General features: G+C 42.4%; 2 protein-coding genes across 2 annotated transcripts in view; both read right to left on the bottom strand.

The window, feature by feature from the left end:
* PPARGC1A (PPARG coactivator 1 alpha) overlaps nt 1-1,909 on the bottom strand; it is a 351,332-nt gene extending 349,423 nt beyond the window's left edge. Inside the window, exon 1 of the mRNA XM_027457312.3 lies at nt 1,413-1,909. Within this exon, the coding sequence (XP_027313113.1) occupies nt 1,413-1,499 (87 nt within the window). The 5' untranslated portion in view covers nt 1,500-1,909. The remainder of the gene's footprint in view (nt 1-1,412) is intronic.
* Nucleotides 1,910-14,759: 12,850 nt separating this feature from the next.
* DHX15 (DEAH-box helicase 15) overlaps nt 14,760-25,056 on the bottom strand; it is a 45,933-nt gene continuing 35,636 nt past the window's right edge. The window contains exons 12-14 of the mRNA XM_027457311.3: nt 23,827-24,017; nt 16,482-16,651; nt 14,760-15,326 (exon numbers count right to left, since the gene is read on the bottom strand). Of these exons, the coding sequence (XP_027313112.1) occupies nt 15,209-15,326; nt 16,482-16,651; nt 23,827-24,017 (479 nt within the window). The 3' untranslated portion in view covers nt 14,760-15,208. The remainder of the gene's footprint in view (nt 15,327-16,481; nt 16,652-23,826; nt 24,018-25,056) is intronic.

Below are 25,056 nucleotides of genomic sequence, written 5' to 3'. Positions count from 1 at the left end.
CTCTGCTTTCAAAGCTGTCAGGTATCGTGTTATGCTTCCCGAAGAAACGACTGTTCTCTTTATCCTGACTGGTTCCATTATTAAGCCTTACTTGGATTACTTACACTTTCATTAAAACGTGTCTCGAGATGCCAGGAAGAGATTCTTTTAGTAAGGCACGGCCGAGCCGCTATTATACAAAGGATCCTTTTACCTTGTACTAGATGTTGAGAGTGCATCATATTGATCTAGGAATAAATAACTATTTTTCCAGTAGTCAACCCACCTTCTCATCTCAGCACTTTGTTTTAAAGTTTTCCTGTTTGCTGTTTTGTTTTAAAAGGAGCACACAAAACAAATCCTACTTCGGCAACGTTGCTATATTTAGCAAGCAGAAATGGTCTGCAAGCTTTTTTTTCTTTTTGGATGCAGTTCAGGTGAAAAAAAAACAAACAAACATGAACATGGCTGACTGTCACATTTAAGCCAAGCCTGCCTTCTTAAGTGTTAAAACTTGTAAGAAAATCTATTTGCAGCAAAACCCCACATTCATTTTGATTTCATATTCAGACTAGCATCTCCCGCTAATCCTCAGCTGGTGAATGTGACTGATGTAAATGCTAACGTAATATGTAACAGATGAAAATAGAAAGGAGCCTTGAGCACCAGAAAGAATACGCATCTCAGAAATCCCTCTCATCGTCACCCCGCGAAGTCTCGCAAGCTCATCTGCTCCCGCTGTAGCGCTAGGTAATGATTACACCTTCTCCTTCTCGACTCCCTTCCTAATCACGCATATTTAATTCAACTTTGTGTGCGTACCCTACAGTTCGCGCAGCCCTTCTATAAATAGCCCTCCCGCCTCCCAAACCACCTTTCCCCCTCAGACACGGCTCGGGGCTGGCGTTTCGGGCACACCGACCCTGGACGTGCCGCCAGCGCTCCCCGGCCACGCCGAGGCGGAGCGGGCAGGGCTGTGGTGCGACGGCACCGCTCCCTCACGGCACCGCTCCCTCACGGCACCGCTCCCCCACGACGAGAAACTTTGAAGGGCAGGTTTTTGGGCGCAGCCCCGCTTTATTTTCCGCCGGGCTCCCCGCACGGCTGCCGGGCTGCGAGCGGCGCCTCAGCACCGCCACAGGGGCACCCCCCCCCACCGGCCGCCCCGCTCCCCTCACAGCCCGCCGGGCGCGGGCCGTTAGGAGCGGCCGTTACGGCCCCCCAGTGACCGTTACGGACCCCCAACGGCCGGCAGCGGCTCCGGCCGCCCGCTCGCCTCACGCCGCCCTCGGGGGGTGAAGGCGGAGGGATGGGGGCTGAGAGAAGGGAAAAAAAAAAAAGGAAAAAAAAAAGGGGAAAAAATATAAAATAAAGGTCTCCTCTCTGCCGTGCCGCTCCCCCAGCCCAGCCGCCCGCTGCCCCCGTGCCCTCACCTGGTTGTAGGAGGCTTCCCAGGAGGAGGGGTAGTTGCAGAAGAAGGACGAGAAGAAGGCGTCCTCCGACAGCCCGCAGCCGGCCATCCTCCGGGCAAGCAACCTCGCCGGGAACGCAACGCAGCGGCAGCCCTCGCAAACTCTTGCCGCCTGCTCGGCGCCGGGGACCGAGCAGCACGGAGCCGAGCAGTGCCGAGCCGTGTGGCACCGAGCAGTGCCGAGCCGTGCAGTACCGAGCCGTGCCCTGCCGGCGTCTCGCACGGTGCTCGGGGAGGCGGCGAGGGCAGCGGGCGCGGTGTGCGGGCGCCCAGCAGCCGGAGTCACGTGCGCGCGCTCGCTGCCGCTGCCGCTGCTCCGCCGCCGGGGCCGGGCCGCGCTGCAGCCCCCGGCGCCCGCCCCGTCGCCGTCCCCATCCCCGTCCCCATCCCGCCCCCCTTCCTTCCCCGCTCCCGCCCGGAGCACGAGCCGGGCGCTGCCGGGACCCGCGGCCGCACCGCGGCGGCCAAGTGCCGGCCCCCGCCGCGCGCCCGCCGCCTCCCCGCGGCCCCGCCCCCGAAAAGTTGGGGCCCCGCGCGCGCGGGCGGCCGGCACGGGGGGGGCGGGGCCAAGCGCGGGGCGGGGCGGGGCGGGGCGGGGCGGGGCGCGGTTCCCGCCCGCGGGAAACTTCGCCCGCGAGCCGCCGCGTGCCCGGCCCCGCCCCCGCCCCCGCCCCGGCCCCGCCGCCATTTGGGGGCGGCAGCGGGCGGGAGGGGGGCGCGGCCTGCGCCCGGCGTGCGCTTTGAGTCGTGTTTTTGTAGCTTTTTCTCTATTTTATGTATCTTTTTCTTCTTTGTTATACATCTTCTTGGTTTTATGCTTCTCTGTTTTTATACATCTTTTTAATTTTATACGTCTTTTTCTTTATTTTTATGTTTTTCTTTATATACCTCTTTATTTTTCATACATTTTATTTTTTATTTTTATGCATCTTTTTACTTTTTATATATCTTTATCTCTTTATTTTTATACATCTTTATATGTCTTCTTCCTATATCTTTATTTTTATACATCTTTTTATTTTTTATAAACCTTCTTCTTTATATATCTTTCTTTATGTGTCTCTTTCTTTCTTTTTATATAACCTTTTCTTCATTTTTTTTCCCTTCCAGCCATCATTCCACAGAAGGTCGGTACATTATGGGACAGCACCCAGCCCCACCAACTGGGAGCCACCACTGGAAGAGGGCACAGACAGGTTTCTGTCAGCTTGGGCTCCGGACAAAGGCTGCTGAAGTTCCTCCCTCCTCCTCGCCTAGCATTTAGGGAACAAGCCACCAGTTGGTAGTACCCATGGAATGCCTCAACCATTGTTAATTGTTGAGGAAATCTGATTTTCCCCAAGTGGAATGCCACGAGACACAGTTCAGTGCCATAGCATCTCACCACTCCGAGGTGAGACTACTTTGAATGACAGCAAGCCAAGAATAGCTAAACTCATCATGCGATGAATTCATCATCCGATGAATTTAGGAACCCTCACAGCAAGCAGCACTGTTCCATAGGAGGTCACAGAGCCTTTCATCCTTCCCTAAACCACATCACAACACAGCAGGAAGGTTCCCAGCAGCAGAATATGGAAAGAACCTAAGGAACAAGGAGTTCACCATATCTGCAGTGGTTTGTTTCTCAACTTGCTTTGGCGTTTTCCTTGAGAGTCTCCAACCTGCTAAGGCTGCTCCTCAGTGGCCCACAGAGCTTCATGTGGGTTAGGAGTTTATTTCAACCTTCCAATAAAATTCCTTTCACGATCCTTCTCAAATTGTTTCCTTCTCATCCCTCTGAGGGATCAGTCATCAAAAAAAAAAAAGCTTCTAAAATTTTAAGCAACTTTACATTGCGTGCTTCGTCTTCATATCATCTCCGTGTGTTCCAGCCTGAATCTGTTCTCTAGAATTGCACAGTTTGAACTGAAGATCTTTCTTCGGGTTTTGAAGATTTGATTTTTTTTCCTTTGGTTTTTACTGTTGTTCTTTTATTGTCATGTTTGGTGGGACATAGATAGATCACATATTAGCCAAAAATATATCTATATACTTCAGGAGGTGGCATTTACGCTCCTTCCTCCAGTGACATACTCCTGCCTCTCCAATACAGCATTCATTAAAAGCCTTTAAAAAAGACTCTGGGGTTTTAAAGGTTTGGGGCTTTTCCTCTCCATTCCCTTCCAATGTTGTTCCTCAGCCTGCTGTTAACCAGTTGCTGTATCCCAGAGTCTCTTCCTTTGAAGTTCATCAGAGTTGTCCCTGCAGGAACATCACCAGTGGGAGGTTAAGGTTAACTGCATGGTTATCTAACAGATCACCCATGGATCCAATGGATTAGTGATCTGGTGGAAATGTAGCTGCAGTCTCTCCCTGTAACTGCAGACTGCTCAGAACTCTACCCCAGGTTCTCTTCAATGTCTTTTTTTCTGTAAGCAAATGTTTCATTCAGATAGGTGGACAGGTTTGTGCTTCAACATATGAGCAAAGCAGAAGTGAGATAACAGAACCCCTAAACAGCAGCATTTCACTAAAATATCAGGTCCAGTATCTCTGCCCCAAGCTGCCCACATGAGCACCTCAACCAGTGAATGAAGCACCACAATCGCCTCCTCCATTTTCCTCCACCTCCATCAGAAGACAGTGGAAGCAGCAGGACAGCAGCCAGTAAAATGGGTTTCCTTAAGAGCAGCAAACATGATATTTAACATTTTGACTTGGATTTTTTATCACTGTTAAAAACAACAAAGAGAAAAGCATCTAAATTTTAATTGTTAATTGGCCATCAGTGACAGCCAGTGTGATGGTGAAGTTCCCCAAATTTGTGGAGGAAAGAGCCTGGTAGAAGCACTGTGCTATCAAGTTTGTGTGGCCTCTATGCAGAACCAATAAACATAAAATAATAATAATAAAATCTACAAATAGCCAGAGCCAAATATCCCAGCGTGTTTACAGCCCCATTGGGAAGATACTGAGGTGTACTCAGTCCTGTGGGCAGGAAGGAATGAAGCAGAAATAAAATGGAATATAGTGGCGTAAGGGTCTTGAACGAATGGATTGATGATGGGTGGAGGAATGAGCAAATGTTTGAATAACAAAAGTAACCTCATGATAACCATTAATTCTCCATCTGTGCTGAAACAGAGGCATGGCGCAGGTGAAATGGTGAAAATTAGTCCAGTCTTTCCAGCAACACACACAGCATAAGTGTGTGAAACCTGCAGGTAGGATGTGCCTGAGTAGTTTCAGGTAAAAAACAGCAAAGCAGCTAGAAAGCCTTCTTGTTAAATACTGTCTAAAATTTCGCTTTGTTCACTCTTTGCTTGTGCAATTTCAGCTTAAAGCTCTAAATTCTTTCAAGATCTATTACATAATCTAGATATATATATATTTTTTTTTAACCTGCAAAGTCTGCCTGGTATGGGAATCAGGTGGATCAGGGTGCAACCTTCAATCTGAGTCTGGTGCTGTCATCCCACAGACAGCACGTCCTCGTTCCCCTGAGGTTGGTGCAGAGGCAACACCAAGGACAGAGACTGCTCTTTGGACCCATAATGGATGTGGTGCCTCCAAGTGCCAAGTCTGGGGAGGGACCCTGCAAAGATTAAGCGTGCCATAACGCTGCAGGCAAAAGCCAGAGCATCCTGAAGGCACTTTTCTGAACGTGCAGTCATCTCTTGAGAACTTCGCCGAGAAGGAAGGCTTCCAAGGGTCTTCGGTTTGAGAACTGCATGGAGAATTTGAGATAGAAAGGACGTTCCTTCTCAACTTACATGTTCCATGTAAATAGATTTGTATCAAAACAGTCCCAAGGAGATCAGGATTCAACCTACTTATTGCTTCTAGACTAAGGTCCCACGGCACAAAGCGATATTCTGTGCCTGTTCGTTTTGTGTATGCAGTTGTGTCCCTCCAATAATCAGCAGAGCATTTAAGCTGAGTGCTGTGGTCCTCACTATTTTTAAAGCTGGTGATCAAAAATACTTCAAGAAGATTTATAGGTACCATTCTTTTACCCACCATTCTCACTTTAATATTATTTTATTTATTTATTTATTTTACAAATTTTCAGCATTGAAAAATACGTGCAAGTTTTTTTATTCCTGACCTTACTCGATTTCATTAGTTGAAAATCTTCTCACAGGGCAAACGCCTAATAATACCAGATATTCTAAAATAAAGTTAGCAGCTGTCCTGTATCTTATTTGCAGATGAATAAAAGAATATTTCCACTTAGCCTGTTCATAAGCGCAATAAAAGCTTTTTAAAGTCAATTAAGAGAGTCCATAAAAATTGAAGAGGAAAGGCTTTAAAAGTCCACTGATAGGTTTTCTATTAGGCTAATACTTTAAAGCTTCCTTAGCACCTTCCATCAAATGATTTCATTTTGCTTTATGAACACCTCTGGAGCTAGGTATTATGTCCTTTTAATGTTTGAGGAGATCAACAGTTTAAGTACCAGACCCTTGGAAAAGTCAAGCAACGTTGTTAAACAATGTTTATAAAAGCATTTAGCCCCGGAGGAGCAAAACCTACTTAACAGCAGCATTAAGTGGAGACCCCAGAACGTTTAGGTTCCTATTTAACTTTGAGATGACTGCTGTCTATCACACAAAAATGTAAAATTGGACATAACTGAGGATACCACCGGTGGATGCAAACACTGCAAGCATGGTCACTTTGTAACCCTCAGTGTTTTGTGTTTTTTCATTGTCTTCTCACAGTATTCTAGCTAAAATCAAGGCAACTTTTTTTTTTTTTTTTTCTTCACCTTCTCAGGGCAAAACAGCCCAGTGCCAAGCTAACTCAGGGACCCAGAGTTCCCAGAACAGCTTCACACGTTGGAATCATCAACTTCAGCCACAGCGTGCAGATTTTCCAGTATTATCATAACAGATTAAGATTAATCAAAATAAAACTTTTCTGAAGTATTTCAGAATCGTGCTCTCAAGCTTCAATCACAAGCCACCATTCAAAGAGTACAAGGTTCTTCCGAGAGCGACTGAAAGAGAAGTGGAGAGAGGAATGCCTTAAAATCAAAAGCCATTGATTGAAACACAGCAAATGGCTGCTTTCCACTCAGTGGTGCTGAATGGTGGTACGGAGATTTATCAAGTGCTGCTGTGTCCAATATGTTTCTTAAGATTGTGTATATCACTGTTATATCTGAACACTTTAAAATAGTGCACTAAACGAGGTGACTAACATCTGCTCATTCTTTCTGTCACCAAGCCAGAATTGTGTGGATGTTCTTGCTGTACACTACAAGAAGTGCTTGAAGAAATACTCACTGCAATTAAAACAAAAGGTGGTGAGATTCTAGACAATTATGACTTCTCTGGTTTGTTCTATGGTTTTATACTTGCCCAAGTGCTTACAAATAACCAAAACACCAAAGACACAAGCCCTGGCTCCCTCACGGTCATCACCCCAGAGCCAAGCCCAGGCTGCTAAGTGTCTTGAAGATAAAGACCAAGACCTGCAATTTAACTTTTTTTTTTTTCTTTATAAGTTTGTGAAATGGTGAAGGTTGCATACACACAAAAGATAAAGAGATAACTAAAGCTAGATAACTGACCACAGAGATAGGAGGGCATCTCCAAGGGAAAAAAAAAGACAGTAGAAAAGTACTTTTTGTAAGTGCTGCATGGGACCATCACAAATGAGTAACAAGGTTCTCTAAAGCCATCAAACACAGTGACCAGTAGCAAATATACAACCTCATAGAAAACTACATGTTTCAAAATGTTTTGATCTCACTATCAGTCTGTTATCTGCCTTGCTTGAGATTAGATTCAGTTGCTCGCTCTTCATCCATGAGCTAATCCCGTCTAAGCATTGGGTCATCTTGATAATTGAAGTTACACGAAACAGGCAGCTGAATAAAGTAAAGCTGATTATTCAAAAAAGAAACAAAAAGAATAATAATAATAATCTTCCAGTAGTTTAAAAGCTAGATTACATAAATTTTTGCTCATCCCAAAAACGCAGGAAATTATTTTCCTTGAATTCTGCAAGATCAAGTGTGCCACTGATTAAAACTTTGTCTGCTGAAGTGGAAGAGCAGCGCACTGATGAGTTTGATTGTCCTGCAAGCAAGATATTTTCAATGAGAGTGCTAACAAAATGAAGACACTATGATAATTTAATTCCTAGTGCAGGCCTTCCAGCAGCTTTTCGACATGAGTAATCTTCATCAGTTCAATACCCCCAAAATTATAAATAACAACCAAGCGAATACGTGCCCTTCAGATGGAGGCAGGCATGAACTTCAGAGGCAGTTCACAACTTGTGGTAGTCTTTTACCGTCAATTAACAATGTAAATAAAGCCCTATCTGATCATAATTTCCCCCAAATAGCATTCCTGCAATTAGTTACTATATGAAGTATGATGTCATGTAGTAACTGTATGAAGTAACTGATGAAAAGGGAGAAAAATCCTAGAATAATCCAGATTAGCAGGAATCAAGATGGTTGGTCTGTCACGAGTCTGCCTCTAATGTAAATATCTTTACATCTCAGAAAAAGCCCATGGATATTCTTCCTGTTCCCGGATATGTTCCAGTCACTAGCAAAATACTGAGTGATATAAATAGAGGAGATTCACCACGATTTCACAGAATAACCTGAGTGGTGCAGATGCCATCTAGGAATTAATGTATTGAAAGGAACCATGAGGTCTTGTCTTCACTCAGATAATGAAGAAGATAAGAGGCTTCACTGTCCTTTGCTCAAAGCCTGTGGACAAAGCAGGAGCACCTCAGAGCACCTCAGCCTCCCAAAATTTGTCACAGACATTCAGAACAAGGTTGGGCTGTTTGGTGCTGGGCATGGCATGCTGTGGGGATGAACGCGGAGGAGGGAAGACAACAGACTCCCAGCCACGCACTGCATAACACAGGGAAATTTCATTTAACTGGCTTGTGCACGGTCCCAAGAAAGGCTTTGATCAATACAGGACTCCATTTTTGCACAAGAAATACCACAAAGAGGCAGCAAACCCTCAGAAATAATTGATAGACATTTCAAAGGGATTTGACAGATCATTAACTTTGGATTTCATTGGTGACATCATTCTGCTTGACCCAATTAATAAAAACAAACCTCAGTAAGACAAAACCTCCCCTAAGCCAGGTAGGCATTTTGTTCCAGGCGCTGTATTTCAGCCTGCAAGCACGTCCCTTCTGTTGCACAGCTCCCAAAATCAAGGGAAAGCCTCATCATTTTTTCTTAGAGCAGCCTAAAGTGAATGCAATGAAAGGCAATTAGAAGTTCTCGGCAATTTATTTTTTTTTAATCAAAGTTTAGGAAGCCATGAGAACAGAGATTTGCTGCCTACTTTGTTGCTAATTTCGGAAGTCCTGTTCTGTGCCCAGACAGCCCAGCACTGATAAAGCTGGGTTTTATTATCAGATTTTTTTTTGTTCGATGCTGCTAAATATGTGATTGAGTTCACAAAACCTCCCTGTACCTAATGAGAGATCTAAACATTCATTTCATACCAAGCCAGTAAACATTCAAAAAAAAAAAAAAGACCAGTGGATTCTTAAGCTTTACTTCCAAAAATGTATTCCTTGCAATAAATTATTGTGTAAGGAACAATATGATTATGAAAAGGATTACGAAGTAAGCTGTTACCATTTCATATAATGAAATAATTCCCTATTCTCTTTCCTTTCCATAATTCCCCTCCAGAAATAAACAGGATTTCTCTAGGCAGCAGAAAACCCCAGCTCTACCAGCACCTTCCCATTTAACCTCGTGGGTGACCGCAGCAGACAACACACAGCTGATGTTTGACTGGAGCTCGTGGATTTACAAAGCAGTGAGACCAACAAGGAGCTTTAGAGCAAAACCAAATACCCCATCCGTAATGAAATAAATTTTCTAACGTTCTTGTTTTCATTCCCTTTATAGATTTTTCTTTAACTGTAGTTTGCTTATAGGGAGAAGTTGGTTTTGTCCATAAATTGATTGAAAATGAAGTTCCTGTTTTCAACAAACAGGACACAGATTTTGAGCAGTAAGGCTGGAATTTTAAATTCTTGCCAATCTTTATCTGCTCTTAAATGATTCCTAAAGTACTTTAAAGTAGCAGTAATTTAAGTTTACTTCCATTATATTGCATAACCCGATAGCTCATTGGAACAAAGCTGTCAATATCCTTCTGGAGAGCTGGCTGCTCCGAGAAACATCTTGTGAATCTCGCTGCTTTTAACCTTCTGCCACTGTACACATTGTGAGCCTTTCACAAAAGGTTCGGAGTGCATTCATTTATTTTTTAAGTACTATCCCGGTCCCAATAAAGGGCTTATCGATTACCTGCTATTCAACATGCAAAATGAAACCACTTCAAATATACCATTCTAACGTTTGAACAGTTGAGCTTAGTTTGTAAATCCTTAAAATCAGACATGAATTTTGATAGTAAGAAACAGCATCCTCACGAAGCTGAAAAGGCTGATATTTTTGAGGATAAAATTGGCTTTTAATACAAGCAGCAGCAGTTTCACCACATGGCTGAACATTTAAAGAGACAAAGCAGTCAGGAAATAGGTCCACCAGCAGCCCTCCACTCCACGAAGCCTGGCAAGTGCTGGGTGCTTTAAGTGCTTATTGTTTATGCTGCTGGAAGCAATGAGGCTGGGAACATTAATGCGTTGTGCTTACAAAATAAACACTGAAATCAAATGGAAGGCAAGAGCCTACTCAAGCTAAAGAATAAGATCAACCCTAAAATAAAGTGTTTAGAGCCACAGGAAATATTTATTATCAAAATTAATTTGTGTTATGTTTTATGTCTCTGTACAACATAACTGCATAGCTTTCATAGCTGGAAAAAGCTTGAAGAGTCACTCAGAGCCAAGATGTACACAAATGAAAGTGATTTTATCATCTGTCCAATGCTGGTTTTGAGAAACTACCGTATCTTAGTTGAAACCGCAGAATTTGAACATCTCAAATCATCAGAAGCAAGCTATCGCTGCTGCTGTAGGAATGGTATTTTATGTCTGTCAGCATCCGTAGTTTAATCCCCTGATACTGGAAGCTGGCATCTCCTTGATGCCAACCACTTATCTCAAATGCATCAGGGCAAATTAGAGGCCATCCAAGCTCATCATTTGTGAAAGGAAAACTGAAAAGAGGGGAAAATGCTCTCGTATAATGGTTAATCCCGTTTTAAAGCTGCTCACCTCAGGATCAGAAACAGAAGTTTGTATTTCAAGGGACCAACACCCAGCTTTGTATTAGAACAGTTCCAGGATGAATATCAAATAAGAATGCCACCAGTGTAAGATGTACGAGGAGAAAAATACAGCAGGTTGACCAAGTCGATCATTTTCCCTCTGTGCTTCACATAAATCTTGTCACATACGTGGTCCCCAAATTAAATGATTTTAAAAGTTCAGCAGGTTACTGATACAAGGTCATACCTAATAGGAAAAGATGTTTATTATTAAGCCTCTGGCTGTTCTAAAGCCAAAATAAATGGCTATTCCTAATAAATTACAGTAAGTGAATAAATATGTGCAGTTCAGAATGTAACTCTCTGCTTCCTAATATCATGGTGTGGTGTGGCTTTTTATTGCTAAATCGTCAGAAAATGAGGGAAATTATAGCAGTCTGATTACAAAACAGTAATTATAGCTTGGCTGGATGGTAGGAAAACTACTTGCCCTTTAACTCTTGTTAAAGTATCTTCTTAAATGACAGAGTGAAAGCTAACTTCAGCATTTTTGGTTCAACCTGCATTTTGCATGACAAATATTGAGGGGTTTCCAACAGGCAGTTTCCAATATGCATCGTGCAGCTTGGCAGAAGGAAAACAACACACCACAAACCAACGCTGTGTTGGTTTCACAAAGCCTTCATCCAAAAAGGGAGAAAATCAGAAATTGTGGTATTGCCCTGCCCCTCTCAGCTGATCAGACCATTACAGCACCATTCCCACATAAACTGCCCGATTCCAACAGCACCTTAACTTTGGTAGATGGATCCGTGTACAAGTTCATGCATTTGTACAACTGCAAATAGGACCTTTTTGCGTGTATTTTGTGTTTGTGTAAATGACAAAAGTTTGTGTATGTATCAAGAGTAAAAGATCAGCTTGTTGTTTGGTTGGTTTTTAACATGAAGACATAGTGAAGCAAGAGCTTACCACTTATTCCCATCTCTGGCCAAAAAATAAAAAATAAATCTAGAAAATCCCTAGAAACAAACACGGCGTAAGTGGTCACTTCTGTATGTCTCAACATTACTGTGACATATTTAATACATTATGTACCGAGCCATCAGCAACTACTTCTGTACCCAACAAACCTAAACATGTTACCTCACATCAGTATTAGCCCTTCACTGCTTTGAGTTGTTGTATTAAGATGACTTTCCTCTTTAAAATATATATACACATATATACACGCTTTTACTTAGTATTATCTTCCTATCTAATCCATTACATCATTTTGAAAGTCCTGCAATATAGTTTAGTTTATGCAACCCATTAATTTCCAAAAAAAAAAAAAAACAATTCCCATGGCAAATAAAATAAAGTCAGTGTAAATAAAGAAAGCATTGTTTTTCCTTTTAGATTGTTCCAAAGCAGATAATGTGCTAATCCTAACGGAGCAATTATTCATTACTGTGAAACACGCTGCCACCCTAGCCAGTGCTCTCAGTACTCTGAAGCAGATTACAAGAAATTCATAAGACAAGAAACACAGCAGAAGAGCAAGCAGCTGAAGCTGGTCAGGTGCAGCTGGTATTAAAACAGAGGTTATTCAGAATCCCTCACTTTGTTGGCAGCAGAAAGAGCGCATTTTCACCATCATTCACTGACACTTCCTAGAACAGACCTGGCCCATTCTGAGCAAACGACGGTGAACAGTTTGAGCACTACTGTTAGCTTAAAGGGAAAAAAAAACAAGATTATAATTATTTTATCTCTGTCATTTCACACACAAAAAAAGCATGGGAACCTTAATTTCTGTCTAACATTGGCTAACTCCTCTGTTTTGTGATTTCCAGCTATTTTCCTGTTTACTGCAATCTGCAGTACAAGCAGCCAAAATCAAAGCTATGATGAGTACGAGTTGTTCAACAAAGCACACGGTGACTTGAATATGCTCATAGATGAAGCACCCCAATTAATGGCTCTCTTTCTTAGTCTCCTTTTCTGTCTCTGGGAAACTGTTTTTGACAGTTTTTTCTATCAGAAAAATGGGCATTTTTTTTTAAAGCTTTCAAAATGCTTATGAAAAAACAGGAGTATGCTCCAAACCAAGTAATTCTGCATGCAGATGTTGCATCCCTATGAGAACTGCAGCTGAGAGTCCCTGACACTTCTTCCCTGTAGGATCTAGAAGATGTCTAACAAGTCACGCCACCCCTACCATTACTCCTTCATAGAAGGTGTTACCGTAGTTCAGTTGTTCCCATCCCACATGCTCTATGGCTCTAGAACTACTAACTGAAGTGAAATTTGCAGTAACTCAGTGGTGCCCACAGATTTAAGCAGGTCTCTCACTGCCCTAACCCCATGAACACCCTCAGTTGTTACAGATGAGCACTGTGTAGTAAAACCAGGTTGCACAATGCCAGTACCAGGACACCCCAACCTCTGAGCCATTCTTCACCAGTCAGAGCTGTCTGTGAAGGAGCTGCCCCCATCAATCCCTCACTGATAGCAGCATTTCCCAGGGGATCACAGTGACATATACGAGTGTCACGCAAGCACCACATCCACCAGATGCCCGAGATGCTTGAGCTTCAGCATCTTCTCACACAGCAGACCCCAGCAGGCCCCCAGGAGCCGAGCTGCTGCCCATGGCACACATTCCCTCCACCACGAGGTAAGAGGACTCAGCCTCTCCTGTCCCTGCTGACAGCTGCACAATCCAACAGCCCTCCAGTCAGGCCAGTGACACCTGTGGGTGGCCTGCACAGGTGTCACCAACTTAATTGGAGGGTGGCAGGGGGCACAGCTGTCAGAGGGCATCGATGTGGCCCGCAGTGTTTGCACTCCTGGTAGTCAAAGTGCAGAGGAGAGAGATCCCAGCTCAGCTGTCACTGCCCAAGCCGGGTCTGTGGGTTTGACAATTATAAAAATAACAGAACAGGACGGGTCAGAGTCCCTCCACTGTCAAGTTCCACTCACGGCCGCAGCCATCTGCTCCCCAGCTCGCCGGTACCAAAGCGACTGCGATTCGCGCCAGCTGGTTCTGGGGTCCTTGTGGGACTTCATGCTGGGAACTGGCGGCGCTCATGGGCCTTGCCATGCCTGGGAAAAGTTGCACAGAAGGTGGCTCTACACCATTTAGCTGAAGGCTGTGCATAAATCCTAGACGTCCTTATGCGGGAACAGCCACTGCTCAGCGTTCTGCTTCCCTCACGAGAAAGAGGACAAGCAAATGGTTATGAAACCCCACACACTGAACATGAGACTTCTTGCTAGAGCAGAGCTTTGTAAAACAAATTCACAGTATAGAAATTTAACAAGTTTAAAAATCAAAGTTCAGGCTACCTATATTTTAAATAACTCGAAACTTGAGCTCAACATTTTATGAAGGCTGCCACCTACCTCCTCCTTCCTGCTGGAAATTACTGCATGGAGCAGTAGAGCCCACCAAGGAGCACAGGCCCATCTCACAGCCCCTCTGGTGGGAGAAATCCCCCACACACACTCCATAAATCCCACCATGTGTTATAAATTCACTTATTGTCATCTTCAGACATTTCCCTTCACAATACCGTTTTCATTGCTAAAAAATAATCAAAACTTCTCCACTCCCCACCACATAAATTGCATTTCAGGAAAAAGAATCCTACTAAAATTTCCACATCAAATTACTATCCCATCTTGAAAATGCTGTCAAGTTGTATTTCACTAAAAATCACTATAAAATGACAAGAGTGAGATTTAATTTGACCTGCAGTATGGCTTATGGGATTATTTGTGTCAATCAAACTGCAGCCCAACACTGCCCAGCAGGGCAAGTTGAACTGGCCACCGACACTTCCCTCTACAGGACATATTACTATGGTTCTGCCTAGGAAACATGCAGGAATACGCCTGAAGAAAGCATCCTCCGAAGTCTGCATGCCATTTCATTTTTTAAAAGTTTCCCTACATAACTTAAAAGAAATTTGCAAGGAATTAGCTCTGTATGTATTATATTGATGTCACCACAATCCTGCTGTGGAAGCATCTGTGCTTTTTAACATTAAACTACTGCTGTGTCAGTAATACACCAGTTTAACAGGAGACTACACAGTTTCTCACATCTTCACCCAAACAATCAAAATACTGACACATACTGTGGCACAAAATTAGTATAAATAGACTTTATTGAAGTCAGTACCTTTGTACTGAAGCCGAAGATTGTGTCTACATAAGCACAAGTTGTAACATTTCACAACTTCTAAAAGGAATGTCAACAATTACAACGATCATGCATACCATGGTCGATAATCACATTTTTAGAAGCATTTTCAACCATTTCTAAAGAAATGCTTATAACATTGTTATATATAGAACTACTTTCAATAAACTGCAAAACATTGATCAGCTTTTCCAGTATGAGCTACAGTGTCAACACAAAAGGGAGGCATAAATGTTTAATTTATGAAATCAGAATGGAATATTTACTGTAAAGAAAAATTAAAAAGCTTTCAAATAAAAGGCCATTATTGAACCAAAGTGAAGAGCACAACTTGAACTTTGAATCCATTCATCTTTTAAAGCTGTCCTCTGAATAACTTCAGTTCAAAGCATAAATTCAGTACTGTGAGTATTCCTTGGACTGAAGTTTGGCAATGATGCGATCCAACTGTCTCTTTGCTTCACACTGTGGAAAATTGCTCATGTCATAATATTGAGGGGCAATTTTCACCAGCCTGCCAAAAGAGGAAAAGTTTGTTACTAGTACTCCAACTTTAGGATGCATCCTATATAAACTCCACTACTGAAACAAAGATTATCCTTTGTTTTTAGCCTGTCTTGCATTTCAGAGGCTAATGAAAATTTAAACACATGCACACGCATTTAAATTTCAGTTTAAATTTCATCCTGTGCCCAAGACCACAGCAAAAGACCACACACTTAAGTCTAACGAGATTCTCCTGTTCAGTCATGTCCCTTACAGACCACACTGCTTCTCTGGTACACACCATAACAGCCCTTGCAGTCAGACCTGTTGCTAATGCCGAAGTCCAGAAGTCACAGAAGCCCACCTAAGTATCAGTTTGTGCAAGACTAAGAGTTCATTCTGAAATCTTTCAAGCTTAAAAACTCAACCAAGAAAGGTTATATGATTCTGCTTTGGGCTTTACTGTGCTTGTTCAGAAAGATTTCTGAGGAAGGATTCAAGCCCATATTTTCCATTTAAACACTAAGGAACATGTCCTATATGTTGTGTTTTCTGACTTAGAAATCTTTAAACTCTTTCTATGCAAATTTCAACAACAGCTGAAATGCCTCCCATATCCCCCAAGCTTACAGCTTCACAGTACAACCTTCAAGATGGATGAGAGGATTCAGATCTCCACTGTCTGCAGAGGAGATCTGCACATACACCCTAGTGACTAACCGTATTACAACAAGGCAGGTTGTACCAGTATTACCACATCTTCCGTATCTTAAGAAAGTACTGAAGCTCAGATCTTTACCAAAAAATGCAGACATTTACTGCCATGAGAGGTTCTAGATCTTGAGAAGAGAGGCACCTCTTAATTTAGATACACAAGTGGGTGCTAGGACATACTCCCAGACCTAGTACCACCAAGTAGCTTCCCCCACCTGACTTACTACCAGAACAGTTCTGAAGTCAAAGGTCTCTCCCCACACACTGCACACAGAGCCCAAGCATCTGAGTTTTGCACACAGCTTCCCAGAACAGAAACACCTATCCACAAAACATTTAGTCATCCAAGAATTCCCAAGCCCATACCATCATCATTCCCCAGCCTATTTTAATACTGGATTCATGAGCAGTGACAGGAATATCCACAAGTTTAAGAAAAAAAGCTTTGCAGTAGGTCTGTTCTGCTTACCACTCCGGCTTGATGTCTGTACATGTCCGGATGTAGTTCTTCGTTGTAAGGACGAACTCATTATAAAGCACCCACTCTGGTTTATGGTCGAGGACAGTGGAAGGATGCAGCTGCACCACTTGGTTGTCTTTCACTGTTAGGTAATGCCCTGTTCGCTCCAAGTGCGCCACCTAGTAAAGAGAAAGCCATTCGTTATCACAGCTGAGCTGAAGGGATTTCAAGCTGGCTGGTTTTAGTGTCATCCAAAGTGTTATCCCAACTTTCAAACCTCATCTAAACTTGGTACATGACTTGACCACTTCAAACAATCACTTTTTAAAAATAGACACAATCAAGATGCCAGATGTTTTTGCTCACTGCCCTGAGTGCATCTGCTAATAACCAATTCAAGCAGCATGCCAACACAGCTATCACCCAAAGAGAAGGATCATTATTTACAACAGCAGCCCTGAAACCAACAGAAGTGTTGGAAGGGGGTATTTATTGGACAGGTTTGTTAACATTGAACAAAGTCAGCTGTGGTCTAGTATGGACAACTACTTTAAGCACTTAATTTGTGCTAGCTACTGTACTGCGGGACCAGTAAGCCACAATGTTATCCTCTAAAGTTTTTATTAATGCAGTGTTTCAGTTGTAATTTTACTGCTGCAAGTATTATTCTGCAAATCCTCTCACACAGTGAGCCTGAAAAAAAAAGGTGTCAGTCCAGTAAGAAAGGGAAGCTTAGCATGTCAGAAATAAGAACAGTCTTGTTCCAGCACGAGCTTCAGAGATGAAAAATGTAGTTTCAGCAACACACTTCTGCTGTGACCTTGGTAAAAAAAAAAATCAATTAACCTCTCTCTGACCAAGCTTCTCACCCTGTGAAGTATAATGCCTGCCTCACCGAGATGGTCTGATACCTAGCTCATTAAGATTTGGTAAAGCAGTCAGATTCCCTCAGAAGGATGTTCTCTCTAAGAGCAGTTAATCTAACGGCACAGGTAACTAAAATTAACCTTTTGATACTAGGAATTCCAGATGACCCCAGTAATAACTTCATCACATATACATAAAAAACATAAAAAGATTAAGCAGGACAATGGCTAAAAAGAGATGTCTGCAATACCAATTTCTAAATCAGATCGTTAACTGCTCTCTGTAATACATACCGTGTTCTTCATTCTCTTAATTCCTACGTATCTCACTTTTTTTTCCCACCTCCTCAAAGATATATTCCACCTATTAGGTTAAAACCCAAGGATTTCTAAAGCCAGTAACTACCTCAAACTTGACATCAGGACATGATCACATCTGTAACAAATTATTTCCTTTAAACAGCAAGCCTCTCTGGTGCACCATAACATTCCTACCTAGAAGGCATTTTAGTGATGGAAACAATATTCCTCTAAGCTGCAGATCTTTTCACTCAAGACTTTGGACATTACACTGCTACTTTATTTTCAACTCTGCAGAGCCAACAGAAGCTCTTTTAAATGGAGATTAACAGCACACTGTCCGTAACAACTCAGGCTTAATTTCATCCAACTCAATCCAACATTTGCAAAATTAAATAGCAGCGTAGCTGCAAAACAGAGCAGACAAGTAACTCATCTGTCTCAGACCTGGCACAATAACAGCGCACATGGTGGTGCTAGATTATGCATGTTCTGTTGGTGTTGTTTGGTTTTTTTTTGAAAAATCAATTTCATTTTTCAGCTCAGAACTAAAGGATACGTATACAAGTCTCTGAGTGTTTCAGCTGCTTTTCTTCCCCCCAAAAAAGGACAGAACTATCCATTTTAGGTGTACTGTTAAATGTAAACCAATACAATTTACCTTTGGCATGTCAACCTCACTCAGATGTCTTAAAATCAGTGAAGTCACAGCACCTAGTCTTCCCAAATGCATACTACCACTTTTTTTTTGCCTCATTTCTATCCACAGAAGAATTTGTATTTCTTAGTTTGTGCAATTCTAAAGTAAAAAGCTTCTGACATAATGAACTAAGGATATCAGCAAAAAGAGCTGCAGAACAACGGAGTCAGTTCTCAATTTCCAGAGGACTAGAATAACTCCACAATTAAAAAAAAATTAAAGCACTGCTATCAAGGGTCAGTCACCTTTAAGCAGTTCCATACTATTGTGATTTCTAGGAAGCCTACTGTATTTATTCTACTATTAAGCAGGCTTGTTAGCAGACAAATTGATGAAGAATTTTGGGTTTGGTGATGGCAGCACTGTGACAAAGCACGCACAGTGAAGCCATCTATGGCTCCACAGCAAGCAACGGGATCCAACTACCAGCTACTGCATGTCCCTGCTCACTCCTGGACCAAGCTGTTCCAGCACAGATGACAAAGATAATCCTAATTCTTCTCTAAAGGCACAAGCGGCTTGCCAGATTACTGTGCTGAAAGCACTGAGAAGGGGCTCTGGCCAAGCACCAAGGCTGACATAAGGGAGCACACAAGGACACCCAGGGCACAGCATACAAACTTACACACCTCTGCACTCGTGGCTTGTGGCTTGCAAGCAATTCAGTGCCTGTAAAACACAGCATGGTCACTCCCTGAGGCCAAAAAGGGAGATCTCAACTCCCACCTCTCCTTTCTCCTGCTTGTAGATACATAACCCCATCCCTCCCTGATGTAAGGCTCTGTTGCTTGTTTGACCCTTCAACAAGTCAATGTAACCCATTGATCTGACAGAGAATTCTGTCTTCTGCTATTTTATTTAGTTAATTAAGTTAAATCAAGTGACACGGAGTTCTGATGGAAAGGCCAGCACAGGAGGCAAGCCTGGGAGCTGGGAGTTGGAAAGGATGGAAAAAAAGAGGCAGAGGTGAATTTTATCCTAAATGAATACAGGGAGCAGGGGACAAAGCCAATACCATGCTGACACATGATCTTGGCTAGCTAACTACAGGAAATAAGATTACATCTTTAAAAATACAAAAACCACGAAGTTCATATCTGTAGGACAACTAAAACAAGTTACTCCGCTGAAAAAAAAAAAAAGCACATTGACATCTGCTTGCTTAAAGAGAAAGTAAGATTAAAAAGAGAAGAAACTTCCTCTGGATCTCTCCCACTGGACTTCAAATGGCAGACTGGCTCTGAAGATTAAACAATTAACCAAGAAAAAGATTCTTGCTAATGGATGCTAAGACATCAAGGTACAGGGGGGACCTGACAAACAAGCTCTGAAATCGGACACTTTTCCAATTCAGTTTTCACAGAAGCCTGGTTTGGCGGTTGGGCAGCTGACCTCCAGAGGTCTCTTCCAACCTCAATCATTCTGTGACTCAATGATGTGTGTTTTTTCCAGAGTACAAAAAGAACCTTCCACAAAAACTAAAGAATCATACTGAGCTTGTCTATCTAGTAAGGTCATTTTTCAATGGCTAATGGAGCACACTTGAGCCTTGAGATTCCCGAGGAACTTGTCACATATTAGTATAAAACACGTGAATTAAGCTACCTGAACAGAGAATGAGACTACAGAGGGAGGTGAGTTACTAACAATACTGACTATACAACATATGGAGCTACACAAAGAGTGAAAGCATGGTTTGGGTTGGAAGGGACCTTAAACATCACCTACATGTAATTCCATCCCCCTGCCATGAGCAGGGACACCTCCCAAGAGACCAGGCTGCCCAAAGCCCCATCCAGCCTGGCCTTGAGCACCCCCAGGGATGGGGCACCCACAGCTGCTCTGAGCAACTTATGCCAGTGCCTCACCACCCTCATAGCAAACCATTTTTTCCTTGTATCTAACCTTTTAGTTTAAAGCCATTACCCATTGTCATACCACTACAGTCCCTGACAGTCCCTCCCCAGCCCCCCCGACATTCTGGAATGCTGCTACCAGGTCTCCCCAGAAGTATAAGCATGCCCTAAAAGGATGATAAGGACTCAAACCAACCCACGCATCTCTTCCCATAACAGGCTACTCTGCAGACTGAGAAAATCCACCTGTTGATAATTTAGGGACAATTGTAACACTTCTATCAACACAGCCACCATAAACAAAAGGTTTTAGTTTAAGTTCTCCAACACCAGCTTCAAGGCTGTCAAAGCTTGGTTACGAACTAGGTCTCCCTTCCACCCATAAACTTTTAAGCATGCTTACGTTACTATCCATCACATCACAGGAGCTAGAGGGCTCAACCAGGTACCTTCTGTTAAATGTGTCAAACACTCTAAAGCCAAATACGCTTACAAGAATAAAAGTAGGAAACTACTAGATTTAAGGCTACTAATTTTGGTAGGCTAGTCTTGTTAGTTCAGAAAAATGATTGTTCCTTTTCTTTCTTGAAGAAAAGAACGCCACTATATACCAAATGGCTGTTGCCACGTCATGCAACAGCATTTCTGAAGCTATTAAAAAGTTTTATTCTGCATAACTTGAGAGAAAGGAATATCATTAAGCACACTGGGGACCATCTTCATGTTGTAATTTTATTACCTTTCTATTACTGTAGGAATCTGATTATGTAAAGTCTTCAAAACATACATCAATTATACAAAGTAGTGCCAAGAATGAGATTTTAATTACCAGCCCAATCAGCTCACATTTAACTTCTTGGACCACACAGGTCCTATCTTGCAGGCCTGCACTGTCAGACAGCAGCCACAGGTCTTGATGAGTTACAGATACCTCTACAGTATGGACACAAGCAGAATTTTATGACTGCTTTTAGGACAGCAGGCAATTAAAGCAGAAAATAACACAGCCAAAAATTACTTCAAGAACAACGGCTGCTACTTTTTTTCCCACTTCATGCTCTTTTTTTTTTTTGCCCAGGAGCTTGAGGAATGCAGTTACCCAGCACGTGCTGCCTACAGGCCCTACTACTTTGCCTGCACAGCCTACCTGCTGTAGGTGCACACGCCCTGCAGATGCTCAGACTGAGTTCAGTGCGTGTTCTGTACCAAGCAGGTAGAGACTGATGTGTGCGGTTTGTTACTCAGGATTTCTGAGCAGGAGCCCTTGAATGCCAGAGCCTGGATAGCCACAAAAGGAGGGCACAATGGGCATACAAAACTCCAGTACTTCAGCCACAGATAAATAACATCTCTTTTGAGCATTTATGAGCAATTTTCTACTGAAGGTTACTCAAAGCAACACAGAATTCACGAGAGAAGGTTCAGAGCCAAGGTCAGGTATCACGCTATCACGGAGGTTAAAGAGCAAAAGAAACTCAAAATAGAACGGTCTCAAATGCATCAAAGGAGAAGGGAAGCAGCTGAAATGGCTTTGACTCCAAATGCCCTCAACAGGTCTGCCTTGAAGATGACAAAATTATATACTGTTTACATCAAGATATAAATAATATCTTATTTATATTCCATAATATGATATGGAATAAATTTGCAAAGCAAGTTAAGTGGAGAAAAAGACCCTAGAGGGAGGGTGAGAGAGGAAAATTAGAGCAGACCCTTCTTGCCTCTAGCAAGAGGCCACAGATGAAACAGCAGCCAAGCAGTGGGCCTGTCGGGAACGCAAAGCCTCTGCCAGGGTATCACAGATGAACCAGATCTCTCTCAGGGCATGAGATTAAGCAGCCTGGCTATTAAGGAATTTAATTCCTACTCAGGTGGATGATTTAGCTTGCCACAAAACTTAAGAAGGTAAGGCACCTAGCACCAGTAACACAGGCATTACACTACTGATTTAGTGATGTTGGTACTCAGCAACACAACATGTCACAGCATGTGACAATTGACATAACATCAAACCAAAAACTACCCGTGCTAACAGCTAACCACCACGAAAGGAAAGTATCCTTTAGAAGAAAAGTTTCACCCTGAGTGACAAAAAAATGACCATGCAGTAATTTCCAAGGGCATGACATCTTCACAGGTCCAAACAACTGTAGCCTACCAAGCAGAAGCACAACTGCACAAATCAGATCTGCCTCAGCCAGCTGGGGCCCAACAGGGACGGTCAGGCAGAGCTGTTCTTTCTCTGGCAAATATTCACAGAATAACCGTGTAGGTGGGAACGCATGCTGCAGTGTCCCCAGTGAACAGTGAAAGATGAGGAAAACTTGCCACAAAAACACAGACTGAGCAGTGAGCAGCCTGCATGTCTGAAGGGGTACATCAAGGCAGTCTTCAGAACCATTTTAATACTTTAATTAAGCTTCAATCTCCTGTTCACATTATAGTGGAATGCACTTGCGGACATTTTCCGAAAGCCAGGAAAGATGTTCACGCTACAGATTAGCTGGCTTCTTAGCCCTGGGGACAAAACTGCTTCCGTGGGGGTGGGCACATGCATTAATCATCAGTAGTGCCCGAGCCCGTGTCCCGGTCAGGATGTGGCACGGTAAGTGAGTGCCTGTCAAGCCGCTTACCATACTAAGCTGCACAGCACTGAGTGTTGGTCGTATTTTCAACCTGTAACCATTTGTGCTCAATGAGCAACTCTGAAGAAAAATTTTTCAATGCCATAGGCACTGGTCAGCCTCTGCAGGACAACCAGATTGCATTCTCCAGAAGTGAGGGCACAGAGATGGTGCTCTGCGGGCTCTAGCAAAGACATTGCCAGGACACATCAGAACACATGCCTGCTGTGGAAAAACATTGTCACAATGTTTTGGGAAGAGGTCTCATTGCCACCCAAAGTTCTGTACCGCTGAGCCTGCAAGAGCCAGACAACTCCACCAGCTCCAGAGATGAATGCTGAATTTACACAGCACATAGGGACTGTGTCTTAGAAGTCTGAATTCTAGCTTGGAGACATACTTGGCACGAAATGCAAAGCATCCAGGCGGTAAGAGATTGGCTTCCATCTCCCACCCTCGTTGGTTAGCAAGTGAGTTTCAAATGATTTGCAAACTGCGTATTAGCAAGATTAGACTTCCCTCCACACTCCAGTACTCACATAACTCAAAAATGAGGTATGAATATGGAAGAGTACACAAAAATAAAACACTCCCCTTCTATATGGATTACATCTAACTAGTGTTTATATAGTAGCAGACTTCCCTGATCTGTATCAGTTTATGAATAATTTAAGAACTACATATTCTGCACTTAAACAACAAAGTACTTCAAGATATTTTATGAAGTTACTTCCTCAACTATTTAGAAGTTAATGGTCAAGTTCTGACTGGTCACACCAGAAACAGTATTTTGAAATTAGTAAGACTGCCTGCAGCTTCTCCAAGCAAGACCTGAGTAAACAATTTACTTCTTGAGTAACAGCCAACCTGTCAAAGACTAAGCAATAATACAGTTAGCCACATACAATATAACTTGATAAATTTGAGTTTTCTTAAGTGATAGCAACCATACTAACACTAAAACCCACATAAACACTCAGTGTTTTCCCTACAAAAACGCACACATACCTGCATGAAATACCCAGTAACTAATGCCTTTCTTATATTGATGTAATAATCTCGGCTGGTAAAGTCTGTGCTTCTACGAGGCAAATTAAATCTATCCATGATTCGTGACAGCTGTTGGCGTACATTGTCTGCAGACATCAGGGACCTGTAGTTAATGAAGTTGTCATAACACCACTGAACCGACTCATGATCTGCAACATTAAAAAACATGAATTAAAAAAATGAGCATTTTATCCAATTAGGACAAGTAAATAAAACAACAACTAACCAACTGATCAGCCAGATGAACCAGAAAAAAAATTGCTTTATAAATGATAACAGCTCTTGGCCTATTTGGTGGATATCCTGCCTTAGATAACTTGCCCGAACTGTTTTGTTTTCAGAAAGCACGTGGTCTAAACAAAGGAAAATTACCCTCCCAACATAAAATATAGATAATCACCAATGTTTTGGCAAAATACCACATCAATTAATTTTGCAAATTGCACCTGCCCTGAAACTAGAAAAAATATTTTATATTGCAGGTTTTTGAAGATAAAACTGAACATAAACATTTCAGTCCTTGTTTTTAACAGTAACATGCAATGAATACACAAGATGACTGTACATAATTGTATTTGAGAAACCAAACCCTCCTTAATTTAGGACATTGAGTAACTGTTTAAGAGCTATATAAACATACTAATCTAACACTAAGTGCGATGCACCTCACAACAGTTTAAGTAAATGTGACAGGTAGAACAGAGCATCAGTAACAGAACTCCACGTTCCACGCTCCAAGTTACTGCTTCTACTACTGATAACACTAGTTAGAAGTCTGTTAAGCCAGCAAGCCTAAGCTATTCTCTAAGTACAAAAACTGCACATTTAACGCTGAGAAACAAAGTTCTCCCTACCTACTCTGCTACTTTGAGTGATGCTCTATATTTAGCTAGTTTAATAAGACAACAAAAACAGGCATAACAGGATTTAGAATCTCTTGTATGGCAAGACTTGCATTTTTTATAAAGTTCATACAATTAGAGAGTATATAAATAGGAGGTTTACATAATTTAAGGAGAGTTTGTTATTTTCACACTCAATTTTAAATTTATTCTGTAAGATAAAGTATGAATGCTGAACCTCTTGATACACTATGCAGTAGAACCAAAACTAAGTACCATAACATACTACTTTCTTTTATGCTTGAACTGTGTGCTTTAAGATGATCCATACCGGTTTATATTGTTT

Source organism: Anas platyrhynchos, chromosome 4, assembly GCF_047663525.1.
Source record: "Anas platyrhynchos isolate ZD024472 breed Pekin duck chromosome 4, IASCAAS_PekinDuck_T2T, whole genome shotgun sequence".
Classification (NCBI taxonomy): domain Eukaryota; kingdom Metazoa; phylum Chordata; class Aves; order Anseriformes; family Anatidae; genus Anas; species Anas platyrhynchos.
The sequence above is the reverse complement of the archived record's forward strand: the minus strand, read 5'-3'. Positions and strand labels throughout refer to the sequence as shown.